Source organism: Cyprinus carpio, chromosome B17 (assembly GCF_018340385.1).
Source record: "Cyprinus carpio isolate SPL01 chromosome B17, ASM1834038v1, whole genome shotgun sequence".
NCBI classification, from domain to species: Eukaryota; Metazoa; Chordata; class Actinopteri; order Cypriniformes; family Cyprinidae; genus Cyprinus; species Cyprinus carpio.
Window position 1 is genome coordinate 18,677,053 of NC_056613.1, and position 24,042 is coordinate 18,701,094.

At 37.5% G+C, this 24,042-nt stretch overlaps 1 protein-coding gene across 2 annotated transcripts in view; it reads right to left on the minus strand.

Moving 5' to 3' along the window:
* Nucleotides 1-13: 13 nt before the first annotated feature.
* The window catches only part of LOC109061155 (unconventional myosin-VI), a 57,204-nt gene continuing 33,175 nt past the window's right edge, over nt 14-24,042 (minus strand). For both annotated transcript variants that reach the window (XM_042742627.1, XM_042742628.1), the window contains 13 exons: nt 23,800-23,893; nt 23,059-23,189; nt 21,877-21,954; nt 21,615-21,744; nt 21,377-21,467; nt 20,153-20,303; nt 17,792-18,000; nt 15,676-15,754; nt 11,734-11,894; nt 5,478-5,581; nt 4,612-4,743; nt 1,911-2,129; nt 14-1,700 (listed from right to left, as the gene is read on the minus strand). In XM_042742627.1, coding sequence (XP_042598561.1) covers nt 1,501-1,700; nt 1,911-2,129; nt 4,612-4,743; nt 5,478-5,581; nt 11,734-11,894; nt 15,676-15,754; nt 17,792-18,000; nt 20,153-20,303; nt 21,377-21,467; nt 21,615-21,744; nt 21,877-21,954; nt 23,059-23,189; nt 23,800-23,893 — 1,779 coding nt within the window. In that variant the 3' untranslated portion in view covers nt 14-1,500. The remainder of the gene's footprint in view (nt 1,701-1,910; nt 2,130-4,611; nt 4,744-5,477; nt 5,582-11,733; nt 11,895-15,675; nt 15,755-17,791; nt 18,001-20,152; nt 20,304-21,376; nt 21,468-21,614; nt 21,745-21,876; nt 21,955-23,058; nt 23,190-23,799; nt 23,894-24,042) is intronic.

Below are 24,042 nucleotides of genomic sequence, written 5' to 3' on the forward strand. Positions count from 1 at the left end.
TCTAAACATAACCCAGATTTCATAAGGAATGTGTTTATTTTGGTCTAGCAAAGTGATTAGAGCAACAGTGGCCAGTCAAAAATAAGAAAATCAGAGTATATTTAACCCAGACACATCAAAGATAAACTGACAGACAAGAAACAAATAATTAAATTATACTAAGCATAAACTGATAGTTTAAGATGACACCATTTCATTTGGAAAGGGCTCAATGGAGAAAAACATTAGCATATGAATAAACAAAGTCTGGATAATGACAGGAAATTGATCAAATGCAGTAATTTGGTCTGTGCCAAGTTTGCAGAATGTTAAGAATGTCATTGCTGTTTCCATTACTTCTGTTCTTCAGGCAGTTATTATAACCAAATGATATAAGAAAGGGCCAGAGAAGAACATAACGAGACACTCCAAAGCACAAGCTCATTTATACATAATATTTTCTTGAGTTGGTACATAAATAAATGTAAAAATGAGAGAAATCTACCACACACGCCGACAGAATTCACAGCAAATCATTAACAAAGGTGCCATTATCACTGAACAGAAATGAATATGCCCTTTGGCATATCCCCATGATTTAAGTACAAAATTGCTGAGCAAAACCATGCACGACAGCAGTGACTATCCTTTTTGTATGAACTAAAGCTGCTTTTAAGTGCATCTATAAAATTTATTATCAAATATACGTAAAGGCAATTTCAGATGGTGCATTTCTTGGAAACCACACTGCCGTTATTACCACATTTACAACGGTGAGACAAAATATTACAAGCTAATGTTTTCCAGTGCATGATCCTCAATAGCCTTTACCATCATCGTCTGATTAGATTAAGGATACTTTGACTAGTTATTCAATGTATTCAAATATTAAATGTTTCTCCACAATAATGACCATTTAAGTCTTATAAGAGTGTGTAATTTCTGCACCTCTAGCTGACGGAACTGCAAAAAAAGGGACATTTTTTGCCAAATAAACAAATAGTCCCAGCCCAAACCCATGCCACTGGCTAACCCAAATGATGCTTGGGCTGGTCAGGATGCTCAAATGAACATTGAGAATTTTAAACACCATTTTTAGGAGAATGATTTGCGCTATTGTGTTTTAACACGCAACAAATAACACACCTTACCTTTACCAGTAATGTGACTGTAAGAGTTTTACTGAAATATGTAATTCTAGAAAGATTACTCCTAGTGTATTTTAGATTCATGAGTAGGTTGACGCGAGTCTGATATTTCAATAACATCCCTTTGAAATATGAATTAGGTCTGAAAATCTTAAGGCATTTCTGAGCAACAGGTTCAAGCAAGGCTCAGATTTGTATGAAGACTGGTTTCTAAGTTCACAGCAAAATGAAGAACAAACTACAAACAAAAAGTAAATAAGACAGCAATTGCATCCACTAGAGTTGTACAGCCCTTTGTTTTAGCTACCCCACTTTACCGACTACATCTACACGTGCATAGATAATGTAAACCAAGAAGAGGAACAGTGGATGTTCACTTGAGAAGGTTCTGGAGCATGGCGGTGGCGTAGGTGGGTCGGGCCTGCTTGCTTTCAATGGCGTTCCTCAGGTACTGGATTCCGCCACAGCGCTCCCAGATCTCCTCAAACTGGCGCGGGAGGATCTCCGCTCCTCGTTTTCGTGTGAGCCCGGTCTCCTCCAGACTCAGCTCACACATCTCCATGTCGTCCTTACCTGGGTACAGCAAAGGATAAAAGGCATCACGCTATGCGCGAGTGCACACCTCACATCCGCAGATAAGACTCGTATTTTCCAGCATCGGTTTCAACTGCTTCATCTTTCAAATCCTGGTTCTGTTCTGAAGAATTCATTGTTCACAGTAGGTGGAGATTATTGTTTTATCTTATCAAAACATTAGGTAGTACTTTAGAAGCTCTTTGGTACCTGCTACCAAGAGGATCGGCTGCTTGTCTGGGTGAAGCTCCATCTGTCTGGCGATCCAGGGCCCATCAAAGTGAGCGTACCACCAGCCTTTTTTCTTGTTCTGGGGGTCTTTGTACTGGTCCGCGGGTCGTATGAAGGGAATGCGGAAGTAACGTTGCTGTCGGTTCACTGCAATCTCTTGCTGCTGGGCTGGGACGGGTGGAGCGGGGTTCTGTTGGGCTGAAGAAATATAAGAGAAAATTACAACAGTATCAAAACTTTTTAAAACAAATTTGTAATTGCTGCCATGACATAATTGCTAAAGTGTTCTTAATACATTTTTTTGTGGTTGTTCTGGGAGGTCCACCTAGAGTTCTGCACGGGATCTCTTTTCCACTCACTCCAGGAGTCCCACCCGTGACTTTCACATTTTGTCCCACTCACAAAAACCAGCAGGTAGAGGCCTACTTGAATTTTCAGTCCCTTTCCTGTAAGATTCTGTTCCGCTACGGTGCCATAGTTTATTTTTTCCTATTATGTCCTCCCACACACACACTCATTTCCCTCCCATACTTTTCAATTTAAAATTTGCACCTTGCCGCGCTCAGTAATACAGAGTGCAGACCTCTAGATCCAACTCAAATGCTCACCCCCAAGTTTTTATTACCCCTTGCCCACCACAAAGTTTTGGTTCTTGTGCCAAAGCTTGGTCAGACCAATCTGGGAGTCTGTCATGAACTGTTCCGAAAAATGGTCGTTCAGTGCAACATAACCGGTTACATGGCTTTGGTACATCATCCAAATGTACCTGAAATCCAGTATATCAGCACCATATCTCCAAGTAGATGATTTTCCTTTCAAGTTCTCCATTGAAGGCCAGGTTGCATATCATATTGCAGTCCCTATAACTCATGTCATTCCATTTGAGGTGCTTCTTATTTAATGTGTCCCTATTATGGATTTTCGTGTTCAACGTAGCTGTACAGTATGTGAATGTCAAGAGCCTGCAAAGTTGTACAGCTGAAAGTGCATCATAAATAAAGCTATTGTCTCTCAAAAGAAAGAGTTGACTCTCAATCGCTTAAACGTGTCATTTAAAATTCAAATCCCATTTTCATGAAGTTCAAACGTTACCACATTTGTATAATGCCCGCCTAAATTCTACGTGGACATCCTGCGAAAACTTGAACCCCGGTTTATTTTCACTTTCAAAGGATGAGGCTGTGAAGAATCAGTGGTTAAATTAATCTTTACTACGATACCAAAGCAGTATAATCCCAAACTTTTGCTGTATTCCCGTGCGATATTCGTAAACTGGTTTTCTTTGAAAAGTGGGTCAGTGCCCAGTTTGTTCCTCCAAATCACAAACTGTAAGCATAATTAATAACTGTTCCTTTCATTTTCTTTGGAGTGTGCCAAATGTATAGTTTTGTGTGTTGTGTATAGAATGTCTGTCGTTCTTATTACTTGGAGTCATGATAAAGGATGGAGCAACACGTTGGTTTACAAAGTGCAGTGATTTATTAGTACTTCATGTCTGTTTGGCTAACGCATATATCATTATTGTTTAGGTTTTTACTACATTCCGTTTCCATCATGCGCTGTGCGCAGTAGACCAATCACACCAGACTGGGTCATCAGACCAATCAGAGCGGAGTAGCCTCACGCAAAGGAGGGGTTTGGAGAGATGAATCTTCAAACTAATAGTTTGAGAGTCATTGAGAAATAAGGTAAATTTAAATGTATATTATAAGAAAAAAAAAGTGTTTTTGACCTTGCATGCATGTAAACATGTTGTAAGGAACTCCCAAAACCAAATTATGAACCTTTCAAATAGGGGCACTTTAAGATTGGTCTCTTCACATTTCTCCTCAACACACTTTATGATTTGAGGTATCTTTCATGTCTGTTCCCCAAATGGTATGAGTTAAAACACCAAAGTAGCATTTGTTCAAATCAAATTCTTTACATAAAACCATCTATTTATACTTTATGCTCACAAAAGAATGAAATCATAAAAGTACACATTTTAAATCCGTCATCCTTAAAGATCAAACAGCTTCTGAGGTCGGCATAATGTCAAGAAAGTTCTCAAAGAAGTTCTCAGCACTTCAATATTGACTTTGCAAAGCCAGAAGCCTGATCTCATCTCTCAGAGAGAAGCAGCGTAAGCCCCATGCACCTGATACAAACACTCTACTGTTTGAAGGTAAGACACATCTGAGGATTTCACAACAAGAGAGCCGGAGAGTTTGAAGAGAACCTGCAGGTCACGGAAGTCTGAGTCTCCTGTTTGTTCTGCACGAGCAAACACTTAAAAAGCACTAAAGTCTTCCAGCAACCAAACACTGTGACGTGCTTTTCAAGTGGGAAAATCAGTGAGAGGTTTGATTTCCTTGAAACGGCAGCGGGTGCCTTTAGATGTGCTTTTAGCTGTCTGCATTATGTGCATGACAATGCTAACGCTAATCACAAAATGTGCCGCAATGTTCTTGAAAAGAACAACAAACAAAAAGTGCACGTTCCACCTTGAGAAACTGCTGCGACACACACATTTGCATAAAAAAGAACTTCAGATGAGTATCTTTCCAGAATAAATATGCTGAATCACCTTTTGCCATTACAAATGAAATCATCAGCTACACACGACTTGTGACTATTTGTATTCTGTTGTTCCACCACTGTGCAGGCTATTCTCTTGGGGAAACAGGTCATATCTTACCATAGTCAGTGACTGATTTGGGAGCCCTCATCTCTGGGTCTGTATTTTGCTTCTTGTTCTTTGATTTCCAGGCATGGTACACCTTCAGACGACGATGGAATTCTTCTCGGCATGCTGCCAGCAACTCTATATCTACAAGGTTGAGAGATTACATAGTCAATACTGCACTGTCATGTATAACGAGTTTCACATGACCTTTCATTTTAAGTGTTCATGCTCATGCTGAACATGAACATGGAACAACTGTTAGAAAGTGTGTCTACGTTCAATTAAATGAAGACCGTAAGTTTCCTAGCTTAAATGGTTACCAATATGCTAAACCTAAATTTTCTACATATGTATGACTTTCTTTCTTGAATGGAATTCAAAATACTGTAGGATGTTTATCAGAATGTCTTTTAGCTCAGGGGTGTCCAAACATGTTCCTGTCAGTTAATTATGACATAATTTTCATTTTAGAGTGAACTTTTCCTTTGAGTCAAGAGACAACTGAAAATTAAACCAACATGCCAGAACAAAATGTCTTTGAAGCACAAAAGTTTTTGTGATTAATGGTTCAACTACCATAAAAGACAAATAAACAAATCTGCAAATAAAAAGACAGCATATATAATGCATTAACTTTCAAAATAAATAAATTATGGATTAAGAGCAAGCTACAAAAATCAGTCACTCCGAAAAAGCTGCACTGTCGCAATTTCCATCATGCTAGTTTTCCATCTTCAAATTATTAAATGCTAGTCCCTCCATCTCCAAAAATATTACATGTCAGTCTCCAATCTCCAAAATGGCATGCTTTTTGACATGAACAGCTTCAGGTGAGCAGTTAGTTCTGTGATCAGATCGAGGGGACTGATTGCTCTTACCACAGGAGGTGTTGATGGCGTCTCGCAGCTCAGCGTACTTCCACTTGCTCAGGTCGTACTTCTTCACCCCAGCTGCCACCTTGTTGGCCTGCACCTGCACACCCCTGAAATTGCACAGAGGAGGAGCAATTTTGAGTTTTCCTTAGCTTCATATTTCTCTATAGGCAAAGGTTCTGATCTATCTCCTAAGCTCCTGTTACCAGCTGCTAAATGTTCCCTAGGCCACAGCACAATCAGATGATTAATTGGCCTTCTGCTTACGTGCAGATACATTCTCTCTGAAACTTGTAATGACATGGAAATAGCACGGATCATGCCAAATTAACACCTCACTGAGCAAATTAGATGCAGCCCTGGCAACAGTGAGGGTGGTTAATGGCGGTTAACGATGGTTAATGGTAAGCGAGGGAGAGGCCACACGTGAGCTCTGCAAGGGTTTTTGCAATCTTGACTCCCACGGTGCAGAGATCTCTAAGCCAATCAGCACAAGGATTGCCTTCTTTTACTAAAGATGCAGAAGGTCTGTGAGGAGTCTGTGGGGCGATGCCAAAACCATCACCACCCTGATTCTTATCATATTTGCACAATTAAAAACAACAATTTCAGTTTATGTTCACAACTTTTAGCATGTGGGTTTTTGATATGGTTTCAGGTGGTCCTGGGTGGCTGAAGAAATAAAGCAAACTGCAATCTACATCTGGTGATAACCAATGCCAATGAGTCTAATTAGTCAGTCCCACTTTATATTAACAACTATATACTTAATTTAAATTAATCATTTGGTACAATGCACTTATTGTATACATCTTTTTACATTGTACTTTTATTTTTTTTAAATACATGGCATGTAATTACATCTGTTATTAATTTCTGTAATTACATTTGTAATTACACTGTTGACCCATTCCTTACACCTTAACCAACCCTTAAACCTACCCATACCAACAAACCTGTCCCTTAACTTATTCATATCCTACCTCGAAAGCAACAAAAGTGTTTTGCAATACAATATGAACACATAGTACTTATTTCTGATGTAAGTACATAGTAGTTAAGGCCATTTAATATAAACTTTTAGGGACCAATTAGTCTTTTAGTAGAGTTATAGGGTTTGTAATTTAAACTGACCAAACAAATACAAATTTAGCTGTTTTGAAAGTAGGCAACTGAAAATAGCAATTCAACGTAAATCCAATATAATGAGAAAACATTTTAGATGTGTAGTTTCACTGAAGCTGAACTGGTTCAAACAACCATTTTAATGGATACAAACTACATTTATTTTATGAAAATGTCAGTAGTGCTTGCCTGTGCAAAAATGGTTGTGGGTTTCCAGGGAAATATGTGTTTGCTAAGGAATTCCGGGAAGACTTTTCAAGACACCGCTAGGTACTGAATGTTTGTTACCATGTTTCTAGGGTCTTACTACATGTTGGCAGTTGCTGTGTGTTCTGGGTGTTTGATACTGAGGTGTTCTGGGTAATTGCTGTAGCATCCCTTCCTTAATGTAAACCTATACGATTTTTTTTTCACAGCCTGATCTGAATTTGTCCTACACCTCTAACCCCAAGTATAATGGTATGAGGAATAATAACGATGCTATGAAAAGCACTGCTAATGATGAACTCTGATAACCTTATGAGAGATTGTTGTTTGATTAGGTGACTTCAATAATATGCTCATAATTCCCATCCTACTTAAGAAAGACCTGCAATCTCCTGAGCGAAATCATTTCCACAGAAGACAATTATTCTAGAACCCGAGGCCAAGATTTAAAGTCATAAAGTGATGATGTCACCCTACAGCCTTAAAGCAGACTTTCTCATATAAAAGCAGTGACAGGAGTCCCAGAAGAGACGGAGGGTTGTCAGTGTGAGCGGTGAGTGTGTGTCTGGGAGGAGCTCTTGCATGGCTGAACATGGTGACACTGGATATAGGGACACTCTGTCGACTCTGACAGCTGTGAAGAGCAAAGCTGCTTAACGGAGACCCTGCGAGAGAAGTCACTGAACCAGCAACCCTGCTGATTAACCCACTCATACAGGTGTAAGCGGAGTGCTAACACAAACACACAGAGGACCAGAAATGAAATGTCAACACTAGTGCTGGGGAAGCTACTCATAATTCAAAGCAGTTAAACTACAGTCGAGCAAGCATTTAAAAAAGTAATTACTACATTACAAACTTATAACAAAAAAGTACTGAACTCCATTAAAGCTTTTTAAGGGGGGAAATACCTTTAAAAATATACAGCGACCCCAAAAATATCTACATATTAAAAATGTATCAGTGTTATTTGCATTCTATATATCAAACCAAGTGGCATTAATTGTAAAGATATTGTAAAAGATCTTTTCCAAGATTTAAAAATATACTTTTTTAAGTAATTTTATTAAATATTAAAATGACTGTATATTATATTATATTATTAATGTTACAAAAGATTTCTTATTTCATATAAATGCGGTTTCTACAAAAATATTAAAAACTGCCACCATTTTCAAGACTGATGAGTAAACAAAAGTGTCTCATACTGCATTTTACCATCATTTGTTTGCAGATGGCATTTGATTTGATATTTTATGCAAAGCAATGATTTTAAGCATTGCTTAAAGCATTCAGTGACTACAGTATTCAGTAGAAAATACAATATGAAATAAAAAATACTGAAATATAAAATTCTGCAAAAGAGCTGTACAAACCAAACCTCTAGAATTATTACTGTAAAAATACAGGTAGAGTAAGAAGCACCACTGCTTCTGGTTAATGACTCCACAGCACTGGTAAACTGCCATATGGGGCATTTCCTAAGTGATGTGCAGAGAAGACCAAACAGGCTCATATTTTATTGTGACAGATTTCCCTCTGCTATAAGCTAATTGAAACTGATGACTCCAGATGACAGCACAAGAAGGAGGATCATAAACACACTGCAACAAAACTCTCGTTCCTTTTAAAGCAACCCTTAAACATTAAAATGCAAAGCCAATTGTCTTTAGTACCTTCATCCAGAGATGAAAATTTCATGGTGAGAACTTGAGACATGTATAAATCCAACATATATTTTGAGACAACATAAGTAAATGGAAATAGGGTTGTTGAGCTCCTAACATAAAGGGAAAAAGGAAATAAGACCGAAATGGATCAACACCTATAAGAGACTCGTAAAAGCTCAATGATTTTTTTTTACTAACCCAAGACTAAATTTTAACATTTTCCGAGGAAAACATGAGTAGTACTTGATTGTAAAATAAATTGCAACCATAACAATAGAGTGGTTGCCGGAGCATTCCTATACATTCTATATTGTGTTGAAGAGCCTCATTCTCAAGTCTCTATGATAATCTGATCTGTAGATAGGACTTGGATCCTTCATTTAGGGCAAGTTTATGGGATTCTTGTGCCTCTTTTATCATTTCTCAAGCAAAAAAAAAAATAATAATAATAATAAATAATAATATTATTATTATTAAATGACAAAGATCAATATTTAGTAGTGCTGTCAAAACGATTAATCATGATTAATTGCATCCAAAATAAATGTTTATATAATATGTGTGTGTACTGTGCATATATATATATATATATATATATATATATATACATACATATATACATACATATATACATACACACACACACACACACACACACACATACATATATATATACATATATATACACACACAAATACACACACAGTGGGGGAAATATTTATTTGATCCCCTGCTGATTTTGTAAGTTTGCCCAATTAAATAGAAATCAAGGGTCTGAAATTTTTATGGTAGGTTCATTTTAATGGATAGAGACTGAATACCAACCAAAAAATCCAGAACAAACACATTACATTAAGTTTAGAAATTTATTTGCATTTCAGTGAGTATTTGATCCCCTACCAACCAGCAAGAATTCTGGCTCCCACAGACTGGTTATGTGCCCATGTGAAACAGATTAGTCCTGTCACTTTAAGAAGTTACTCCTAATGACAGCTCTTTAGGTGAGTAGATCAAACGTTAAGATTGTAGATCTGCACAAGGCTGGAATGGGCTACAAGACCATCAGCAAGAAGCTTGGTGAGAAGGAAACAAATGTTGGTGCGATTATTCGGAAATGGAAGAAATACAAAACAACCATCTATCGGCCTCGGTCTGGAGCTCCGTGCAAATTCTTGACTCATGGGGTAAGGATGATCATGACAAAGGTAAGGGATCAGCCCCAGACTAGACTGGAGGAGCTTGTTAATGATCTTAAGGGAGTTGGGACCACAGTCTCCAAGCAAAACATTGGTAACACACTACGCCGCAATGGACTGAAATCCTGCAGCACCAGCAAGGTCCCACTGCTCAAGATGGCACATGTACAGGACGGTTTAAAGTTTGCCAAAGAACATCTAAATGATTCAGAGAAGGCTGGAGAGAAAGTGCTGTGGTCAGATGAGACCAAAATTGAGCTCTTTGGCATTAACTCGACTCGCTGTGTTTGGAGGGAGAGAAATGCTGACTATGACCCCAAGAACACCATCCCTACAGTCAAGCACGGAGGCGGAAACATCATGCTTTGGGGATGTTTTTCTGCTAAGGGTACAGGACGACTTCACCACATTGAGGGGCAAAAGGATGGGGCAATGTACTGTAAAATCTTGGACGAGAACCTCCTTCCCTCAGCCAGAACAATGAAGATGGGTCATGGGCCGATGGGCCGAAACATACCACCAAGGCAACAAAGGAGTGGCTCAAGAAGAAGAACATTAAGGTCACTGAGTGGCCTAGCCAGTGTCCAGACCTCAATCCTATAGAAAAATCTGTGGAGGGAGCTGAAATTTCGATTTGCCAAACGATAGCCAAGAAACCTTAAGGATTTAGAGAGAATCTGTAAAGAGGAGTGGATCAAAATCCCTCCTGAGATGTGTGCAAACCTGGTGACAAACTATAAAAAACGTTTACCTCTGTGCTTGCCAAAAAGGGTTTCTGCACCAAGTACTAAGTCATGTTTTGCCTGGAGATCAAATAAATATTTTCCCCACTGTGTGTATATATATTGTAGATATAGCGCCGTTAAAATGAGTTTGCGTTATTAACGTGTTAATTTTGACAGCCCTAATATAAATACTGTATCTATACATACATACATACATACATATTTATATATGATTTATATTATATATAAATATATATTACACATATTTCTAAAAAATATATACACATGTATGCGTATTTATAGATAAATATAAATATACACAGTACACACACATATAATATGTAAACACAAACTTTTTTTTGGATGTGATTAATCACAATTAATTAATTTGACAGCCCTAAGATCTAGTGTTGGGGGTTTGTTCAAAGTATGAACAATAGTAAGAAAGATTTTAATAGAAATGTAATTGGTCAACACCTGTAGAAGAAAAAAAAGACTTTGTCCTTGATTTCATTGGTTCATGCTCCATTTCTGTTGGAAAACACAAATCTACAAATATAATCACATGCTAAGTCTCTATTCAATCCAAGAACTTCAAGAAAAGAATTTAATGAAGTACTTTATGAAGTATTTAGGTTAATATCAAAACTAAGAATTAGCCCATTCTTTACTACGACTTTCTATGAGTAATCCTCTATCTAGGTTGTGGTGAGATTAGGAAGACAGGACGTGATTGTGGGAGAGTGTGGTTAGACCGAATTAACTGGAAAATTGGGGGGGAGGCCTGTTCTAGCTCTTACATCTCTGTGAAGAAACAAACACCTGTGGTACCATCACTGGAGGGGAGAGGAAGCACAAAAAAAGAGGTTTGGATGACAACACTGTCTTCTCAGCACCCAGTTAGCATGTGTAATAACAGCAGAGCAGCCTTTTATTTTATTATACATAAAGTAGGAACAGGCGACACTTCTTTGTCCACTTCCATTAACTAAATGAAATATGACTCTCCGTGCTGCACCGCAGGCGTCTCGTGTTTCTGTTTACCTGCTTTTGTAGACACACGAGTTGGCCGCAATAAAAATGATTCATGGCATTTATGTAACGCTGTCTGGTAGAACCTTGTTCTTTGTTTGTTGTTCTGTCGCCGCTTGAGACCATATAGTTGGTTTTCAGATAGAAATCTCCATATAAAAATATCTGCGGTTTATGTGCGTTTTATGAATGGTAACCAGGGCACAACCCGGCGTGGAGTCTTTCTTTGTTTGATTTCACCCGGTGACGCTGTATGAAGCGCCAACTTTATTATTTTATTATGGTGTGTGTGTGTGTTTGTGCGTACCTGCGCAAGCTGGGGTCCATCTGAGCTTCATCCTGGATGAGTTCAGCCTCGCTCTGAGCGATCCTCATGGCCAACTCTCTGTCCCTCTTCTCCTGCTCCAACACAGTCTGTCTCTGAGTCTCTTCCTCCCGCTCCAATGCCAGCTGCATCTCAACTTCAGCCTGGAACAAACATACATTCCCACAAATCAATAATACACACACACAATCTCAACACCTTCGGCGTTTGCCACACCTGTGCCTTCTTTCAGTTCCAACTGGATGGCAACACAGAGACACAAGCATACAAATGGGTGCCGGCAGGGGTGCCGACAGTAATGACCACATATTTGAGCTCAGAGCACTGAACTGCGGTGGGCCGCAGAAGAATTCCAATGAGTTTGACACCATCCCTGTAAAAAAAAGAAAAGACTTTTGGATGCTTGTTTGCTGGTGTCCTCAAGCAAAACCTCCTTTGTGGACCATTTTCACAACATAGATGCTAGTTGATTTGCTGAATTTTGTTGGTGAGCAGCTAGCTAGATCAGCACCAGTCTAGAACTAACAAGTAAAACCCAGCCTTCACAACATTTAATGCTCTAAAGTATCCACACACTACAAAACAAAAAAGCAACAAAATAAAAGAAACAAACAAAAAAAATGATTCAAAAATGAAAAATGAGTCAAATCCAAAATAAAATTCTGTAACTGTAGCAAGACAATTATTCAGCTCCAGTCAGTTCAATGTTGGATCACTTCAGCTCAAAAACTTGGTAAATTAATTATTTAAAAAATTCAATTAGCGAGAAGCACGTGAACTGAAGACAATAGTGTTGTTATTCGGTTTCATTCACCCTCATGTTGTTCCAAACCTGTATAAGATTCTTTCTTGTGTTGAACACAAAAGAAGATGTTTTAAAGAATTTTGAATAACCAGAAAGTTGTTGGTCCCCACTGAGTCCCATAGTAGGGAAAGAAATACTATGGAAGTCAAAGGGGACCATCAACTGATATTTTGACTACCAGCATTCTTAAAAATATCTTCTTTTATGTTCAACATAAGAAAGATATATTTGGGTGAACTATCCCTTTAAGTCAGTTCAATGTTCATTCATTTTAGTTCAGTAACAGCATCAGTGTTGAACAATTCATGAATTATGAATAAATTTGATTTCGCTAAAAGAAATTATACAGGAGACAGTAGTGTCATTATTCAGCTCAATTCCGTTCAAGTTTTGCTCTCATCTGATAGTATCAGTGCTTTCAAATCGATGGCATTACTGAATAGTAAGTGTTTTTTAGACCCAACTAAGCAAACAAAATCTGACAGAGACAAAAGAACCCAAACTCCATCAGGTGAGAGAAATTAAGGAGAAAAAAACTTTGAGAAACCAGGCTCTGTCAGGGGACCAGTTCTCCTCTGGCCTAAATGAACTGTCAGGGTACGTCACACTGGCATTAGCTGGGAAAGGTGTTGATGCATTTCTTGTTTAAACAGGAACTCAGGGCAGGACTTGTTCCTTTCCTTAAAATATCCAGGAGCTTTTAGTTAACATCACAGCCTTGAAATATAATGTGGTACTTGCTAGTCAGCGGACGTTCTCAATCTGGAGAGCATTTGATTGGACGAAAATGTTGATATGCCCAGTTGAGTGCCAGATGAAAAATATTTTTATCGGTTTTCCTAAAAAATAAAGTTCAATTTAAAAGCTTATACCTGCTAACACCTGATTTGCTGACTTAAAGGAAGGTTGCAGCAGCTTTTTGGTCGTAACATTTCTCTGCGCAATCACCATGATGCTGTTTAAGGCAGGCTACAGAATTCCCTCAATCTCCCCATCCGCTGGCCCCTGGTACATCTGAGGGAAGAGAGATTAGTGGGGGGGCCTGCCCCAGTTGCACCGTAACCCATCTATAGCACTGCCCACTGAAAGGATATTAAGCCATTACGCTCCTGCGGTGTGCTAAAGTCTGATTAGGTGAATAATCGAGGTTTTACTGCAGCCAGCCGGCTTGGGATTCTACGTCTAGACTGTGCAAAATGAAAAAAGGAAAAAGAATAAAAACAAATGAAATGAACAGCATGGTTTTAGATGTGTGAGGACAGTCTGGGACAGAGTCCAGCAGCGTGGTCCAAACGCATAGGTCAAAACAGAGCAAAGGAGTGATTGAAGAGGAAAGCTTAGATGGAACATTTTCACAGAGGAAACAGAAAGAAGAATGGTGCAGGCGCTATCCTGACAGGAGGAAAAAGCAAGGCAGCTGAGGTTGAATACCCATATATACAAAGACATATATAGAGAGAGAGGGTTACAGCACACACTGGTCATGATAAATCTGAGATATGAATCAAACTGCTAAAAGCAGGAGAGACTTGGTGGAAAACAGAGTGATGTATTATGGCTGAAAATAACAGTGATAAAGATTTTATAAACAGTGTGACAACAGTCTTTGAGTGAATTGCAAATGTTTTCTTTTGCAAAGGTCTTCAGTTCATTCAAGGACTCCCAAGATATTTTTGAAGTTAACAGAAACAATTGTATTTTCAAGGCAATGTTATAGAATAAACATTGATCATTTTCTATATAATGGGAAAGAATGATAGAGGAAGAAAGAGAGAAAGACTTGGCACAATATAAAATAGAATAAAATCATTTAATGGAAATAGGCTTAAAAGACTTAAGGACACATTTGTTAACATTAGTTAATGTTTTATCCAACATCAACTAACAATCAATATTTTTCATTAATTGTAGTTGATAAAATATAATTGAGTTCATGTGAGTTCAGAATGCATTACTGTTATTGTTAAATATGTTGACAGACACAACTTCTGATTTTAAAACATGTTGAAACATTAACTAATATAATGAAATACTACATAAGTTTTGTTCATTGTTAGCTCATCTCAACAAATGTAGTTAACTGATGGAACCTTATTGTAAAGTGCTATCAAAATGGCACAGAAGGAATTACATAATTCTCTTAATAGAATACAGAATATAAAGAGTGCTTTAATAAATAATAGAGCGTTGAAAAAATAGAACTGGCACAGAAGAAAAATAGAATTGGTAAGGACCCTCAGAACAACAGAATCAGAATAAAATAGTGAATTTTAATAAAACAACACAATGTTTTAATATAAAACAGTAGATTGAAAATGGATTGAACTGGATTTATCCCTACAATAGAATAGAATAGAATACAGAAGAAAAATAGAATTGGTAAGGACCCTTAGAACATCAGAATAAAATAGTGAATTTTAATAAAACGACAGAATGTTTCAATATAAAATGGTGGATTGAAATGGACTGAATTGGATTTATCCCTAGAATAGAATAGAATAGAATAGAATAGAATAGAACAGAATAGAATAGAATGCTTTAATAAATAATAGTGTTTAAAAAACAGAACAGTGAAAATGTCACACAAGAAAAACAGAATTTGTAATGACCCTCAGAACAGATAAAAATCAGAATAGAGATTTATTTATGTTTTAATAGAAACTGAAAGATCGAAAATTAATTGAACCAGATTTATCCCTAGAATAGAATAGAATAGAATTGAATAGAATAGAAAGCAGCACAGAAGCCTTTGAAGAGTGTGCAACAGTTTTCGGGCAGCATGGGCACAAAGCGTCTCTGCAGGGTGATATATCTAGGGAGCAGCGCAAGGGAAGTCAGCCAAGCCCCCAAACACAGCATCACCATCAGGAGAGAGGGGACATAGGACTTTCACTCCGCAGACGCAGCATAATCCAGCCCCAGGAGGTAGGCAGGGGCTGATGAATAAACCCACAGGCCGCTGTGGCAGCTCAATACAGTCATGATTATGCCTGCAGAACAGCCGGTCCTGGCCAGCTCTGAACATGCCAGCGTGAGACGGAGTGGGCATTTGGTTTGCTAAAGGAGTCAGCGGAGGAGAGGAATCAATACACAGAGGGAGCACGTATATACATACACACCTGCATGACTCGCTCTTCCTCTTCTCTTTTCTTTCTCTCCTCTTCCTCCTGTTTCCTCTTCTGCTCCATCTCGGCTTTCCTGATGGGAGAGAGATCGAGGGTGGACCGTTAATGAGCTACACCAGCCTGCGGGGAATTATTCCTCCTGATCAATGACCCACAGGAAGGGACGTGAAAACACCCACAGGTGGATTCACAACTGTCACACAAAGAAACGTGGACTGCATCTAGCCTTTTTAGTGCAAGTGAGTCCCTTCAATAGCAGCTGAAATTGAATAGTGTGCTGTGAGCATTGTTGTTAGCATTTTCATATCAAAACCCCTATGCATTTATATACAGCTAACAAACAGCAAACTAAATCTGCTGCATCTTTCTTTGTACTTTGTTGATCGTGGATCTGGGTATTGATATGCTATATGCATCCTTGCCAAATCTTCAACCTTGAAAATAGGGAGATTTTTACGAAATAAACATGAGGGTGATGGAGGGGTACAGTAAAGTTACAATTTCAGATGAATGTTTGCTGCTCACAATGAAGGAGTGTGATTTGCATTACAGTGGGTCCAAGAGTCTCAGAGTACATGAGAATTTATTTTTCTTTTTTAATTTAAATGTACATTTATAATTACATATTATATTATTAACATAACTGTCTGAGAAAAGTTTTCCCTCTTTTGAATGTCCCTCTTATGATTTAATGACAGTGGTACTTGAGCTGACATGAACAAAACCAAAAGGTCATGTTATAGTTTATGTTTCTATGTTAATATATAGTTCAAAATGTAAATTATTCCTTTGAATGGCAGTATGACTATTTTAAAACAAATTTTACAGTCCATCATAATCCTAAAAATCCTACATCAAAATCCTAAATTTCTAGGTCTAAATTGGATATTAAATACCTGATTTTCAATGTTTCAAAGTTTTGGACCCCACTGTATATCAAACCCTTGATATTTAGTGAAAGCCATCAAAAGAATGAACATGCTATTTTAACAAAATTATTTGCAAAATGTCACAATTGGTAATGTATATAAATAAACTTAACAAATAATTGTACCTGGTATGTTTGTGTAATGCTGTATAAAAGTTAGCTTTAAAACCTTGTATTGCTATCTGGCAATACAGGAAACAAAGACCATTACAATATTTTAAAAGGGGCAGGTTCAATCTATAATGACACGGCAGACAGCATTCTTAAAAAGTTCTATATAGAGAGAGTGCAAATAACTTAAGAGTAATGTTGTTAATTTTACAGCGACTGGAGTTATACAGCTAATGTTGGCTCTCTCCAATAAATCTATGAGGTAAAAGAGTAGTAAAAGCAGTATCTCCCAAGGAGTAAAATTGGGCCATGCTAAAAGATCTTCTCCATCTCATCTTGACCACATTCAGGGTGTTCTTATTATATACTATATTCTGTACTATACTGTGTATATATATATATTATATATATATATATATATATATATATATATATATATATATATAAATGTATTATTAATATATTATTTACTATACTATATATAATTATTATATAATTTAATATCATTGTTAATGACATTAGAATTCAAATCTTGCATGGCGCTTTTTGTATAAATGGAGCAGCAACTGCTTATAAAGCGGTGATCTAATCGCATTTACATTACATAAAACCTCCTGAGAAGGTTTGAAATTTCTGACCTGTTGCTTAAATGGCAACTGTGCGATGAGCTTTAAATAAATGTGTATATTCATAAATGATTAAATCCACATAATTTAGTAACCCATATAGGTTTCAGGTTCGGAAGGGCTGCACCAAACATAAAGCAAGCAGCATAAAAGTTGCTGTTGTTGTGTATACTAGTGTGGAACTGAATATTCTTTGACAAGACTATAAACATAGAAATATCATCATGGCCTGATTCGTGAAACGATGACAGATGCTGTCCATGACAGCAGACTCTGGAGAATGCATAAGAGAGAGCAGGTCAAACCGAACCCTCCAGTGATGTATTAATCTCTCTGCCAATCCCCTCCCACACCCTTTTTTTCAGCTCTTGTTCTTCTTTCAAATGCACTGGGACTCTGACCTAATGTATGGTTCATCCTATTCGAAACTTGCGACGTGACTCACATGCGGCGGTCTTCTTCCTCCTGTTTGCGTAACTGCTCCTCTTCTTCTCGTCTCTTCCGTTCTCTCTCCATCTCCTCCTGGATGTGCTTGAGCCGCTCCGTCTCCTCCTGCTCCTGCTTCTTCTTCTGCATTGAGGAGAGGAGCTGCTCTGAGCGTTTCACCAGGCCCTCATACTCCTGCTCAATCTCCTTGCGGCTCATCACCGTAGACTGACAGTAGAGATGAAAAGAAAGAGTTACATTTGATTTGATTTGACTTATTGGGATATATTTTAGTAATAATGTCAACTTTATATTTCTTGTAAAAGAAATTTCTCAGTGTTTCAGACTCATGATTAAATCTGGCTTTTTGAGCTGTTTATTGAAAGAACTGGTTCATAAGAGTCATTTGCTTTAGGAATCAGGCAATACTGGTCACTGAAAAGAAGTAGCTCACTTGATTGTGCTGTATGTTGAACTCAATAGAGAGACAAACCTGTGTGACTTTCTTTTCTTCTGTGAAACACAAATTTAGAGCTTCTGTACAGTACAATAAAAGTGAATTTATATTGCAGGAATGCAATAACAGTGTTTATTCATTTAGTCCGGATTCCAGAAAATAAAATATGCACTTATTTGTATTTAATTAACTTGATCATCATGCAATCAAATGAATTAAGAGTTTTAGAGTTTGAGGTTTTGTTCTCATTCTTACTTTATCCATATCACTATAAGTACTAGTTTTTGTATTCTAAAGGCTGTATCCTCTTACTCATTTTCAACAGCCTTTAGAAGTGCTTCAATAGGTCTCTTCTTGTAAAACTGTGTTCCCTAACAATAGAATAGTTTTGTGCAAGGAACCAAAATGTATCACGTTATTGACCAAACGTATTCTCACAAATGTCATTTGAGCTTATTTTCAAATAAATAAATAAATAAATAAATACTGCCTTTGTACATGTCAGAGCAGGTTTGGCAGACACCACTGATTTCCATGTGTATTTAACATGACTGAAAATGGGATTTTCAAACTGAGGGTACTGTAGGATTTTCAGTAAATAACAACTTAAAATATAGTATTTGTCATTTGTATATATATGACACTTTTAAGTACTTTTCAAAGCTTGACAGTATAAATCACTATCCACTTTCATTGCATGGAACACAGAAGCTTGGATACTATATCTAAATAATAATAAGAGGTTGGAAGAGTGAGTAAATGAAGACAAATGATGACAGGACAGGCCACTCAGCGGCTCCTTTGAAAAGCTTTTCCTCCTGTGCTTCGTTAAACAAAATTGAACAAGGTTTCGCAAAAAAAAGTGTCAGCAACTGAGTGGTTACTCATCAGTTTGGCGACAGCGGTGACGCTGGGCCACATGGACAGAAGTTGTATTAATATCCTGCAGATATTCATTAAACCTGGATGTGGATTTGGTGCCATCTGGCAGAGCACCAGAGGTGCGTGGAGGGGTGCAAGCATTGTGAATGATCATTGTACCGCAGAGGGATGGGGACTCAATGACAAGGTCCGTCTCACCCCCTAACGCTAGATGAGTTAGCACTAGTGTGTTGAATGACAGCCATTGACACAATCTACGTTATTATCAAGGGAGGCCACAGTAATCTCCAACCCAGATGGTAAGGTAATAGGAGGCATTGCCAATCAAAAACCAGATGCTAATCAAAACGTGCTATACTAATAACAAAGAGGGCTATCACGGGTGCAGAAGTGCAGAGCGCATCTCATTTAGAGGGAGGAACGGAGTGTTCAGATAGAAAAGTTTCAGCTCTGGTGCCAGCTATCTATCAAGGAGAGGGTACAATGTCTCTCGAGCTCCCTGTCAATAATGCACTCTGAGTCTGACAGATGAGGTTGGGCTCCACGTAGAGAATACAACAATGCATATACTGCATTCAATCAGCCGCAGCTGAAAGTTCGGAGGAAGGCAAGAAATCAACACTAGAAATGGCATAATGCGGCAAAGCCTTGAAAATCGACTTGACAGCGTGTGGTGCGAATGTCAATGATGATCTGCAGACAGAAATCTCATTGTCGACTGTTGATTTGCATACTTTGTATTTATTTACTCTGTTGTTGAGTGCTAGATTTTCTGCTGAATGAGATGAAAAGCTTGTGCTCTTTTTTTTGGGGTCCTAAAAAGAGAGACACTTGAAGCTGGCACACAATTCTAGCCACATCTTTAGACCGCCTTCATCAGGACATGGAAAAACACACACCTGTTGAATTATGCATGGAAACTGATATACGATAGCAGACTAAGAAAAGAGCTACACCGCGCAACATCATTGTGCTTTGTAAGCTGAAGGAGGTGAAAGGGGGTTTGTCAATCTTGGGCAGTTTTCCAGTGGAAAAGCTCACCTTGATCTTGGCCATGAGGGCGTCGGTGGAAGTGGCCAGTTCCTCGACCTGTTTGCTCATTTCCTGTTTTTCCTCTTTGAGTCCATTTACAGCTTCATTGAATTTCTCCATCCTGTTCCTCAAATTTTTCACCTTTACCATGCCATCAATGCTGCCAAGAGAACAGAGGCAATGGTGTTCACTTTTATGTCTAGTCTATCAGTTTATTCAAAAATACATACTTTGTACACCAAATTCAGCATTATATCAGTTGCTCACCAATAGATCCACTGCAGTGAATGGGTGCCGTCAGAATGAGAGTCCAAAAAGGTGATAAAAACATCATAATAAACCACAAGTAATCCACATGATGCCAGTTCATAAATGTACATCTTGTGAAGTGTAAAGCTGTGTTTAAAATAAACAAATTCATTGAGGCTTTATAACAAGTCCATAATCCATAATACCACTTTCTGTCGTGAAAAAGTCCATCACCTGTGTCTTCTCACATCAAAACCCATCAACTTATTTGCATTATTTTGGACTGTTTTCACTTGTAAACAGTGCTTGATCTGTGCATATTTTTCTCCAGATTCAGACAGGATGATTTTTTTCACTGGAGAAAGCAATATTATGTATTATGGACTCGTATTAATACAGAATCAATGGTATGAAGATAAAAACGTCTAAACGAAGTAAACAGTATTTGTTACTTATAAATACACAGCTTTTCACTTCATAAGACATTATTATTGTAATGCTTTTATTAGCCGTTTGGACTCTCATTTTGACGGCACCCTTTCACTACAGTGGATCAACGGGTGAGCAAGTGATGTAATGCTAAATTTCTCAAAATCAACAAAGAATCAGAAACTCATCTACATTTTGGATGGCCTTTAGCAAATGTTTATTTTTAGGCAAACTGTGCCTTTAAGATCTTTTCAAGGTAATAAAAATATAGTAGACCTTTCTTGGAAAAAAGTATAAAAGCTTCTCAAAACCATATGAAACAAACATGAAAGAATAACATTTCTAAGAATTTTAAACTAGACCTTTTTAAAAGATTTTTCATCGATCCAATACATAATTCAGATCTGCCACTAGCAGCTTTTCAAAAACACCAAACAGATGCAAACACAGTGACACCACACTGACATAAGTGTTGGAAAACAGATCCTCACACTGAGTTTGCAATGCATGAGCAATTACGGTCACTAATAGAGGCGTGCTGGTGTGTGTACATACCGAGGCTTGTGTCTTCTTTTGCATAGCCACATGCGAACAGTCTTCTGAATCTTGATGCAGGCACTGGCCCTGAAGCTCATTTTGTTCTTCACTGTGCCAAGTAAAAGAAAGAGGAAAAAGATGCTTAATCATCAACAGCATCAAACTGTAACACTGCACAGGTGAATGGGAAGGGTGTGGGATGCTTTTAATTGCTTATATGAAAGGCAGTTTACAGAGGTTACGAAGCGTGACGTACACTTAATAACTGACAGTGTGCACCACTGGACCTTTTTCCAGCGGCTGCACACCAGCCACTTATTGACCCGTTTTACAAGCTCGGCCAGGTGCTCCGGATCAGACTTCATGATCTGGTCAAATTCTGCAAACTGAGGCAAACACAGACACACGTTAGGAATTATATATATATATATATATATCCCATATTATATATATATATATATATATATAATTATATTATATATCCCAGTCCTCATGAGAAATATCAAAGAAATTATCACCTTCCCAGGGCGGAAGAAAACCCTGGTCAAGCCAAACTTGTAATCGTTCTTGTTGAGGCCAAGTGCTTTAAACAGAGCCTGCAGGAGACAATATAATCAGACAGTGCAATTTGTACTTTATTAAATGTCTATCAGATATCAACGAGAATGGCATGACGGCGTCGAGCCTGTGCTTAAGCTCTTTCATTTCAATGATGTTACATTTGATGTTTTTATGCCTTGGAAACTTAAACATTTGGTTTTCTGTGATGTTTTGAACAGTATTGCCAGAGTGAATTAGAATCAGTTAGAATGATTTGAAAACAATAAACAAGTCAGTAATGTTTCCTGCCAAATTTCCAGCTGGAATTGCAAATGAAAAACATAAATTGTTGTAAACAGGTTTTTTGGGGGGAAAAAAAAATTAAATGAATTTTCATGAAAACATGACATTCATAAAACAAATATGCTTAAAATCCAAACTAAAGGCCTGATTTTTCTTTAAGTAACATCTCAAAGAATTTTAAACTAGACTTTTAAAATTTTTTTCCTTTTCATTGATCCAAGACATAATTAAGATTTGTCACTGACAACTTTTTGAAAACACCAAATAGATGCAAACAACACCATGAACACACTGTAACCCAGCTAAAGTGTTGTAGCTGTCAAAAAGTTACATTATAGTGGTAAAATTTCCAGCTGTTATACCAAATGAAAAACATAAATTGTTGGAAATAGTTTTTGGGGAAAAACAACATTTAAAGAACAGACATTTAAAAAATGCTCCTAAAAATATGCTTCAGTAAAAACCAAAAATCAATGCCTGAGAGAGACAGCAGGGAAAAAACCCTTGATTTTTAAACCTTGATTCTAGAGTCTAGACACTGCATTACAAACATGATCATCAGAATAAAGAAGTAATTTTCAATAATTGCAATCAATCATTAATTATCTATAACTACCAATGATAAACCACTATCATTTATCATGGAAATCGATGAGGGATTAACATGTGCGTGCTTTGACACATGGATATGGAAAGGTCATGTAGTTTTTTCTAAAAATAATCCACCTAGCCACCATCTATCATACTAATCCTTATTATGTACACAAGAACTTTAGGTGAATTACAATAAGAATAGAATGAGCTATTATTAATTTTAGATGCAACGATCAAGATAAAAATAAATAATAGAGGTTTACTTTGCAAAAAAGTCGAGGATCAAGCCTTGTGAGCTTGTTGGGCATGTACTGCTTGTACATGTTGTAAAGCTCGTGAAACGGAGCTCGGGAGGGGAAACCACCCTGCATCAGGTCCAGCACTGATACCATGCCTGAGAGGAGAAGAGAAGTACAGATCATAAAGCCAGTGAAGATACAGGATTTGCTGCATTAAAGACTTGAGCTGAAGCATGAAGCAAGTTTAAAGGAAGATTCAACATGTGCACTCAACCTGCACTTGAACACTTGCCTTCATCAACAAAACTCACAGAATGAGCTTATAGGAGTATAAACTAGTACACGGAATACTTACTAAGTAGTACTTACTTGCTAGTAGGCAAGTACTGTAGTTGATAAGTCTACATTTATCTTATATGGTGCATGACTAGTCAACAAAGGTCTAAAGTATCAAACTAATTGGCAAATCAAACAAACCAGTGGAGCTCCTAGGAAATACTTTTCTTATATCTCTTGTCTAAAAGTTTATTTCTAAAACTTGTGTTAACACCACTTCCAAAAGATAATGAAAAATCAGTGGAGCTCACATTTAATATGGCTGCTCCATATGCAATATTGGGATTTGTTTTAAAAGGGAGCTTGAGACTGATGAGAGCTGTGTATTGTGATGGGTTTTCTTAAATTTAAATATTTGAAGCATTACCACAAGTGCTGTGAGATGAATTGGGAACTAAAAAAAATACACCTATATAATCATATACATACCTGAGCATTGAAGCTGAGACAGAATCTGAGCTCCTTCAAACTGGTGGCTCACCATCTTCAGATTAGGCTTCACACAACGGATAAAACTAGAGCCCTTCAACACATGCACATGAGAAGTTGTTACAGTTTAACAGAGAACAAACAATATTTATAGTCAGCATAACAAGACCTTTGACTAAATTGCATAGTATTTACATTTGACTCTTTTTATATATTGTATGTGGGATTGAAACACATAGTAAA